General features: G+C 33.3%; 2 protein-coding genes across 2 annotated transcripts; one reads left to right on the top strand and one right to left on the bottom strand.

The window, feature by feature from the left end:
- The first annotated feature begins 4,471 nt into the window (after window positions 1-4,471).
- On the top strand, window positions 4,472-5,990 carry LOC108826288 (MLP-like protein 43). The gene is made up of 2 exons (XM_018599673.2): window positions 4,472-4,920; window positions 5,435-5,990. Exons 1-2 carry the CDS (start codon window positions 4,542-4,544, stop codon window positions 5,710-5,712), a joined length of 657 nt encoding a protein of 218 aa, XP_018455175.1. The 5' UTR covers window positions 4,472-4,541; the 3' UTR covers window positions 5,713-5,990.
- A 370-nt stretch (window positions 5,991-6,360) lies between these two features.
- On the bottom strand, window positions 6,361-9,561 carry LOC108823803 (uncharacterized). Its single transcript, XM_056993450.1, has 8 exons — window positions 8,883-9,561; window positions 8,252-8,519; window positions 7,872-8,177; window positions 7,588-7,794; window positions 7,201-7,400; window positions 7,007-7,119; window positions 6,792-6,935; window positions 6,361-6,711 (listed from the first exon to the last, which is right to left on the bottom strand). The coding sequence occupies exons 1-8, from the start codon at window positions 9,408-9,410 to the stop codon at window positions 6,636-6,638; spliced, it is 1,842 nt and encodes a 613-aa protein (XP_056849430.1). The 5' UTR covers window positions 9,411-9,561; the 3' UTR covers window positions 6,361-6,635.
- Window positions 9,562-9,622: the final 61 nt, after the last annotated feature.

Genomic DNA, 9,622 nt, shown 5'->3' with positions numbered 1-9,622 from the left:
AAATTTCCATGTAAATATATAGTCCCATTAAAAATTTCCATGTAAATATATAGTCCCATTAAGTTTTATATATATATAACTTATAAAGAAAAAGCAAAGTACTTCCAAACCATGCATGCATACGTCAACATGACTATCATAATCCAACACTTCAAGGTTCGTTTTGCTATATTCCCCCAACCATGGATACATACATTTAATACATTTCTCTTGTCAGCCGGTTTTTTAATATCAATTCAATCGCATCGTAGAACCCATCCCAGGATCTCCACCACAGTTTAGATTTTACTATGCCTCCTCGAAGATTTCTCCGTCTCCGTTATCGCTAGCTTCTTGTCTGTCGTCGTACAGTTGAGATCCGTTGCTACTTGAGCCTGCAATCACTAATAAACCACCATTATTTGTATTCACTACAAAAAGTGGTATTAATAGCAGAATATGATAGCACGGTTTTCGTAAGTGTTATGAAAAAACAGAACAAAAATTGGTTAACATTAATGGCAGTTTATTAGTGCTATTGTGGAAAAATTAATGAGCGGGAAGGAAAACTCACTAATACCGCCATACTTAGGTAAGAATTACACAAACGCCAATACATAACTTTTTCTTTTTTTAGATAGCACATTATGATAGCTTTTTTTTTTGAAAAATGCTATGAAAAATTAATTTATAATCTTTGAAACTTTAAACTCTAAACATGTTTTAAAACTCTAAACTCTTAACATAAATCTTAAAGTTCTAATCTTTTCATACTATAACACGAATTCTTAAACAGAAACTCAAATATATTCCTTTTAATCTTAATCTATAACTTCCAAAACATAAACCTTAAATATTTAATCAAATTCTATACCCTAAACATACATCTAGACACTAAACTCCATACATAAACTCTATACTATAAATTTTAAATATAAACACTAACATACTTTATTCAACACCCCTATTGATCATACTTTAGTTCCAAGTCTTAAATTAAAACTCAAAATTATTTAGTTTCAAATTTAATCTCAAAATCTTAAAACTAACCCTTAACATTACACTTCAAACCATAAAACTCTACATTCAAATCATAATCAAAATATTAATCTAATATTTTCTAAAATTTGTAACCAATTTTTAAAATTTAAAACTTAAATTTAAATAAAACTACAAAATATAATGTTCGAATAAAACATCTTACAAAATCACAAACAAAAAATTAATCAAATTATAAAAGACAAGTAAAAAAGAAAAACAAAAAAAAAGCAAGATAAAATTATTTTAGTCAGCTATATCCATATAAACCACAAAATAAAACACAACTACTAAATATACTAAACATATAAACTACATTTAAAATGCTAAACTAAATTTATACTCCACAAAATAAATTACAACTATTAAATATACTAAATATATAAACTACATGAAAAATAATTAAAAAAAAAAAAATTTGCTGACCAATCAGAAGTATAAGTGAGGATAACCCTTTGAGCCATTGGATAAACTTAATCTAAGGGTACAGATTTATTTTATTTTTTAAATCTCTCTCTCTCTCTCTCTCTCTCTCTCTCTCTCTCTCTCTCTCTCTCTCTCTCTCTCTCTCTCTCTCTCTCTCTCTCTCTCTCTCTCTCTCTCTCTCTCTCTCTCTCTCTCTCTCTCTCTCTCTCTCTCCTCTGCCGACAGATATTTTTGTTTTTTTTTGTTTTTTTCTCTTTGACTTCATCTTCTTTTCAATCTAACAATCTCTTTTGAATCTAACAATCTTCATCGCTTCTCTCTCCATCTCACCATTGCCTATCTTAATCTTTACCATTTATCATTTGTTCTTTAAATGTTATTTTCTTGTTTAATTTTGTTTTTAGTTTGTACGAAGGTGAGAATCTTGGAGAAGACATCTTAAGCTTGGAAAGAGCAAGGTTAGAGAAGACAAGGTAAAAGGTACTGGAGAAGGCAGAGCAACAGCGGCGGAGATGGTAGTTGAGCGGATCTGGAGAGGGACAAAGGAGCAGCGGTGGAGATGGAATGATTTCGACAGTGATTCCACCAGTATCTCAACAGCGGTGGAGAGATCAGAAGAACGACGGTGGAGATGGAACAGAGGAACGGCGATGAAGATGGAATGAATTGGATGTTGAGACACGAAGTTCGATGTCCTATAGATAAACTAAGAGTCTGAGTGGTTGCAGCTGTAGATTTATATTTTTTCTGTAGCATTTATGCTGTAGGATTTTGTGCTGTAGCTGTAAGATTTTAGCTATAGATTTTTTAAAGAAAGTATGATTGGTTAACATTATATATTTATACTCTTGACAAAAAATACATTTATACTAAATTACAATTTATTATATTAATATTAACATTAACATTAAAATAATAATATTTTAAAATTAAAATTAAATTTAGCAGTTAATTAATTGTTGTAGAAATTACAAAATGATTATGATGTAAATTAATATATGTAATTTTTATTTATATATGTATATGAAACTTTTTTAGTTATGTACCATATACTGTATATGTATACGTATTCTTAATAGTATTTGTAACATATATATATTTTATAATATTTGTAACATTTTTGTGGATTGTATTTGTAAAAGATATATTATTATATTTATGTTAGTGAAATATATTACAATAGAAGAAAAGAGACGTGCATGTCTCATAGAAAATAGAAAAATTATTTTCCAAAGCAGTTGAAAGAGTGCTCTAGAAAATCAGCTCTCCACAGCTCCAATATACTCCCTCCGTTTCAAATTATATGTCGTTTTAGAGCAAAATTTTTGTTTCAAAATAAGTGTCGTTTTCGGTTTTCAATGCAAAATTTATTGAAAATATTCTCTATTCTATTTTTATATTGGTCGATGTGTATTGGTAATAGTATTTTTATTTTGGAAATATGTAAAATTAAATGTTTTCTTAATCTTTGCGCAAAGACTTAGAACGACAAATAATATGAAACGGAGGGAGTATAATAAAAAGTAGACGCGGCTGTAAGCTTTGCAAAATTAACCAAAGCTTGATTGCTTTTAGTTTAGTGCTGTGGAGTGAATTAAAGCTGTCTGCAGCACTCACAGCTTTCTCCAATCACTCCCTAACTCACAAAAGATCACAAGTGGTGCGCATGCTATGCATTTTCACCCAAGAGAAGTTTAAGGAAAGTGACGATTTCATTAGGTGTGAATGTTTTTGGACAACGCTTCTCGACATGACACGGGTAATAGAAGCTTGTCATGAATACACGTCAGCACTAAGCCAAATCCAAATTAGGAAATTCTTAAAAATGCTTCTTCTTTAATATATAGGAGATTAATCCCCTAAAATATATTTGAGAAGTGATTTTGCCACATAGCCTCTTTACAATCAGTTTCACAAAAAAAAAATATGATATGGCTACTAAAATTGATGATTTGGCTTCCGAAAAATATGACATGGATTATTTCATTTAATGTTGATTTATATTTTTGGTAAACTTTTTAGAATATGGTAATAACTCATACCTTACATTTAATATTGATATTTATTTTTGGTAAACTTCTTTAAATATGATAATATCACATACATCATCTATAAAATAAATATATTCATATATAACATTAAAATTTCGAAATTATATTTTATTTTATTTTCTATAATTATACAATTTGTATTACTAAATCTTTAAAAATGCTACAATTTTAAAAAAATTTGATTTCTAATCGTAAAATCATTAGATTCTTATATATCTATAGATTCTATAAATATTGTTAGTTCAAATTTTTAATAATTATACAATATATTTTTAAATAAAAAATCATTTATCTTAATTTAATATTTAAATAAATAAAATCTATATTTAAATATCAGTAAAAATAATAAAATCTATAATATTTAATAAACCTTCTACAATCAGTTTCACAAAAAAAATATGACATGGCTACTAAAATTGATGACATGGATTATTTCATTTAATGTTGATTTATATTTTTGGTAAACTTTTTGGAATATGGTAATAACTCATATTACATTTCATATTGATATTTATTTCTGGTAAACTTCTTTAAATATGGTAATATCACAAACATCATCTATAAAATAAAAATATTCATATATAACATTAAAATTTCGAAACTATATTATATTTGATTTTCTATAATTATAAAATTTGTATTACTAAATCTTTAAAAAATTGCTACAATTTTAAAAAAAATTTGATTTCTAATCGTAAAATCATTAGATTCTTATATATCTACAGATTCTATAAATATTGTTAGTTCAAATTTTTGATAATTATACAATATATTTTTAAATAAAAATCATTTTATCTTAATTTAATATTTAAATAAATAAAATCCATATTTAAATATCGGTAAAAATAATAAAATCTATAATATTTAATAAACCTTATTTTAAATATAAATTAAATTTTGAAAACAATTTTACTGCACATGGTGCAGGAAAACACCTAGTTCCTCTATATAAAGGGATACAAGAATTCCAAAGAGAACTCACTCGTAATAAGAATATCACACTCTCATAAAACCTCTAATTTTCTAACCAAATCAGCAAGCGATAGAATGGCGGAGGCTGCTCCTGAAATTGCCAAGAAAATGGAGGAAAAGCAGGAGACGCCAGTGACCGTGGCACCAACTAAGACGGTGGAGGCTACAAGTGCCGAAGCAGCGGAGATCAAGGTGACGGTGGCACCTCCTGAAAAGGTTGATGCTACAAGTAAACCGGCGGAAGAGGAGGTGAAGACAACAGAGACGTCTAGATTGTTGGGTAAGCTTGAGGCATACGTGGAGATCAAAGCTTCCGCGGAGAAGTTCCATCACATGTTCACCGCGAAACCACACCACGTTTCCAAAGCATCTCCAGCAAACATTCAGGGCTGCGAATTGCACGAAGGAGATTGGGGCAAACCCGGTTCTATCATCTTCTGGAACTACTTTCATGGCAAGCTAACGTTATTATATACACTTTTACTTAAATGATTAACTAGAGACTACTCTAGTTATTAGATTCGGGTTAATTATAGGATTCCAACTTAAAACCAATTGGCAATTAGTGGATTGGCCCTAACCCTTTATATATTATATAATTATTTCTCCAACTACCGATGTGGGACTTTATTCATCAACACTCCCCCTCACGCACATACGTGGACAACTGTGGGAATACTATCCACGGAGTGGCCCAAGATCGGGTGGCTCTTTTTAATTTAACTTTGATCCACAAGGATCGACCGCTCTGATACCATATTAGATTCGGGTTAATTATGGGCTTCCAACTTAAAACCAACTGGCAATTAGTGGATTGGCCCTAACCCTTTATATATTATATAATTATTTCTCCAACTACCGATGTGGGACTTTATTCATCAACACTAGTGTAATTCGATCTTAGGTTTCACTTACTATATGTGTCGACTCTCAAACTTAAACAGTAACTATACTAACAACTGTTGCAGATGGAGAGGCAAAGGTGGCAAAGGAGAGGATCGAAGCTGTGGATCCCGAGAAGAACCTGTTAACGTTAAGGGTTATAGAAGGTGATCTAATGAAAGAGTACAAAAGCTTCTTGGCCACGATCCAGGTGACCCCTAAGCATGGTGGGACAGGGAGCATTGTGCACTGGCACCTTGAGTACGAGAAAATCAGCGACGAGGTTGCTCATCCCGAGACTCTCCTCCAGTTTGGTGTCGAAATGTCCAAAGAGATCGACGAATATCTCTTGTCCGAGGAATAAAATGTGTGTGTGCCTTAAGTTCTGTATTCTATTTAAAATTCAATAAGGACTAAGGAGCCGTGTCCCAGTTTGTAAGAGATTATAAGTGATGAGAGTGTGCCGTGATATTATGTGCGTGAATAAGTGTATACTGAAATCGTTTTACGTCGGACGTGGTAACTTTGAGAAGCGACGTGTACTAGCTACGATGATGCAGCTAGAAATATATAATAAGACTATAAGTGTGTTATGTACTTATGTTTGCTAATAATGTATACGTTTGGGTTAACGAATTATTTTCTACCTTGCTTTCATGAAGACAAGAAGCAGGCCAATAGGTTAAAAGAACTATTGACACCACCATTGAAAGGGTTTCATCAAAATATTTCACAAAAGAAAAGATAAAACAGAAAAAGAGAGAGAATGAAGTAGGTTCAATATACATGTTATGGAAAAGGACTTTCAATACAGCAACTTGGTGATGCCGCAACTGTTTTTTTTTTTTGCATAATGAGTTTTCAACTGAAAGCATGGGCAGAGAAATATTACAAAATCAAAGATCAGGTTTTCTTTATAACCAATAGAAACACATACTACAATATTTTATTTAGGGGAACCATAAATTTGAACCAAGTACTTAAATCCTAACTAAACTAAAAGGAACCAGAACTTTCATCCCAATTAATACTTTCCATAGATATTATTATCGTTCATCAATTATATCCACGTATATTACACATTCATTTATAATCACATCTACCCATCACTATACGTTACTGATGATCATGTAATGAAATGGCGGACGTTTTTGGTTAATGGCTAGCTAAGTGTCCCCAAAAAGAATACAAAACATAGCACATGAATTTTTTTTCTTTTTATCGGAAAAAACGTAGCCTTTCACACTGTCGTTTAGTGACAGCATTTGCAATTTGATTAAAGAGCCTTCAGGATTGACTTCCGATATAATCGTCGATATCACTTATGTCGAGGAATCTAGCTATCCCACTAGCTTCCAGAAACCTAAATCAACACACATGAAAACAGACTTCACGTTGTCACAAAAAAAATTTCAGCATGAAGTCCAAAATTTCAAAAGTTACCGGTCTCTAAAAAGACTTGTCATGGAGAGACATCCACCAGGAAGCACTGATTGCATATTAAGAGCAATGTTAGGATTGTGAATGCTCTGCCTCATGTGTACCCATCCATACTCTTCCCCACTCTTTTTGTCCATCACTTTTGCCCTGCATTTTTTATTTAATAAATAAATAGAATTCTGGATTTATTCATTACATAATCTGTGAAAGTAAATTACCTGTACATGTGAGCATCAATGGCAGATGGATGATCATTTGAGTCTACCAAGCAACCTTCACTAACCCAACATTCTCCACAAGAATCCAATTCCCATCCTTCTAGTTTTCCTTCCTAGTAACCGTTTTTTTTTTGTTCCACAAGTCTAAAGCTACGGACATAACCAATTGGATATCAAATATAGCTATATCATACCTCAATGTATTGCCTGAATGTCTCAATGGCTTCAATGCCTTTTGCTTTAGCATCTCTTGGCTCCGACAAAATATTCATCCGCAGCTCAGCCGATTCTAATGGCTCTTCGAGATCTTCTATCAGGCTACCGATACCTTCCTTTGATCCCGCCAGTCTCATTCTCACCATTTCAATAATAATTTTCACAACCATGTATGCACCTACAATGTATCACAGAGTATAAAAAAGAAGAAAATAAGAAGATCATGATGATCATATATAACTAATAAACCAATAGGAATAAAAGAGGAATTTAGGCCATGAATGTTTGTTTTTATTCACGTGGAAACGCATATGTAAATAACCATCTATGGCCTAAATAAATTGAAGAGTAGTAGAATAACTAACCATCATCTAAGAAGTGATTCTCTTTAACAGCACCATGTCCTGAAGTTTCCATCATGAGATGAGTCTCGATGCCATCTTTGTTCAGCTCAACTCCCTTGTCAATCACGTTTCTATACCCTACTCTGTACAAACAATGTCTCCCTCCTCTCTCCGTTATAAACCTAGTTAGCCCCATACTCGTTCTTGCGTCGGTCACTATTGTACTTCCTATAGCCACATTTTAAAAACAGAACTATAACTCACATAAACGAATCAAATAAGGATTAACAAAAGTGTAAACCCACCTGGATGTTCTTTAAGCACAATAGCTGACATAAGCGCAATGAGCTTATCACCGTTGATAGGATTCCCTCTGTTATCCACAACTCCGCTCCTATCAACATCCGTGTCAAACACAACCCCAAGATCCGCTGAGTTCTCAAGAACCGCGGCTCGGGTGCGTGACATTGCGGTTTTGTCTTCCGGATTTGGAATGTGATTGGGGAACATACCGTCCGGGTTAAGATAGAGCGAACCGAATGTATCAGCTCCCAACTTATCTAGAACATCCCACGTAAAGAACCCTCCTGACCCATTACCAGCATTCACTACTATCTAACATACACCAACCAAAAAACGTTAGAAACACCAAAGACAGAGAAAGAGAGATTATGAAGCTAGACACTTGCCTGAAATCCTTTGAGAGGAGTGTCGTAGTGTTCAGGGTGATTGATTCTCTCTTTAATGATTTCTCTAAGGTGCTTAGAGTAAGCGCTCATGAAATCTACTTGTTCTGGTCGAGTTCTGATCAATGTAGAGACTTTAGTCTGTCTATTTGCGTACTTTCTTGCTGCTAAATCACATATCTTCTCCACTTCAGGAGATGTTAATCCTCCTCTCTTGGTAAAGAACTTGAGACCGTTTCTTGTATACGGTAAATGAGACGCCGTCATCTTCAAAACCACAACAACGACTAAACGTATCAGAACAACACTTCTCAAACAATACTGTTGATTCTAGAAGTAACTTAAATTTCATTGCACCAATAAAAAGTCACATTATACCATATTTATTTGACTGGACTATCTGGAGTAAATTAGTAAGATTTTAAATATAATATTGAGTCTTGTTTATAAATACGAGTTTAAAAAATTGCACACAATCAATATAAGAAATTTTGTCAGTCAAATTTCTCTATTTTTTTTTTTTTTGCTTTTCTGAATTTGATTCAAGTTTGTGTTCCTAGCAAATATCTAATCTAGTCAGTAGGTTTTGAGTGGGAAAATGACTATACAAGAGCTCTTGAAAGCCGTTACCATTATTGAAGCGTCATATTCGAAAGGAGAGAGTAACGTGCTCATGAAGCAAGCAGGAGTAGTAGCTAAACCCATGTCAAAAGCTAAGCATCCTGCACGAGCTAGTCCAGCGAACACAGCCGTGCTTAACTTCCCACCGGAAACACGTGGATCCCGTCCGAGAGAAACCCTAATAACCCCGTTTACATTACTCTCCGTTGCTGCAACCCATTCTCCGAAGCTCTCTGCGATTGCTTCAACCGCTGCAGGGGTTAAAGTAACCGTCCGGCCTTTCTCGCCTTCCAATGCGACTCCTCTCACGTCGGAACCGTTCTGTAACCTTCGTATCTGGTTCATGTCCTCATCAAGACTGTTATTGGTTACTTCATCAATCTTAGTGGCGTTTGAGGATCTTGTCCTGAGGGGTTTAGAGGAAGGAGAAGCTGGTGCGAATGACAAGAAACTGCTTTTGACTGTTCTTGGTGAGGATAGAAACAGAGAGATTATAGTTTTTGAGGACACTAAAGATGAAGTTGAAGTCGATGCCATAGCTAATTAGAAACAGAGTTTTTCTTCAAGTTCCAGACTTGAAGGCAGAGATCCAAAGAAAATACAAAACAAGTATCTGCGAATATAATTCACAGCTTATATTTTAATTTGCAATCTTGTTTGTATCTATCTGTGCTTTTTTCCCTTAGAAGTGATTTTCAAATATGAGATTTGGAGATGGATAAGATTTGTAAGTAGATGAAACCATAACC

The sequence above is a fragment of the Raphanus sativus genome, chromosome 9, assembly GCF_000801105.2.
Source record: "Raphanus sativus cultivar WK10039 chromosome 9, ASM80110v3, whole genome shotgun sequence".
Lineage (NCBI taxonomy): Eukaryota > Viridiplantae > Streptophyta > Magnoliopsida > Brassicales > Brassicaceae > Raphanus > Raphanus sativus.
The sequence above is the reverse complement of the archived record's forward strand: the minus strand, read 5'-3'. Positions and strand labels throughout refer to the sequence as shown.

Excerpts from the sequence above, each read along its gene's own strand:
- LOC108823803 (XM_056993450.1), bottom strand. The coding sequence starts at position 9,410 with ATGGCATCGACTTCAACTTCATCTTTAGTGTCCTCAAAAACTATAATC. Across the intron at positions 8,178-8,251 it reads TCTCAAAGGATTTCAGGCAA|TAGTGAATGCTGGTAATGGG; the intron begins GTGTCTAGCTTC and ends TATGTTAGATAG. Across the intron at positions 6,712-6,791 it reads ACAAGTCTTTTTAGAGACCG|GTTTCTGGAAGCTAGTGGGA; the intron begins GTAACTTTTGAA and ends GTGTTGATTTAG.
- LOC108826288 (XM_018599673.2), top strand. The coding sequence starts at position 4,542 with ATGGCGGAGGCTGCTCCTGAAATTGCCAAGAAAATGGAGGAAAAGCAG. Across the intron at positions 4,921-5,434 it reads CTTCTGGAACTACTTTCATG|ATGGAGAGGCAAAGGTGGCA; the intron begins GCAAGCTAACGT and ends CAACTGTTGCAG.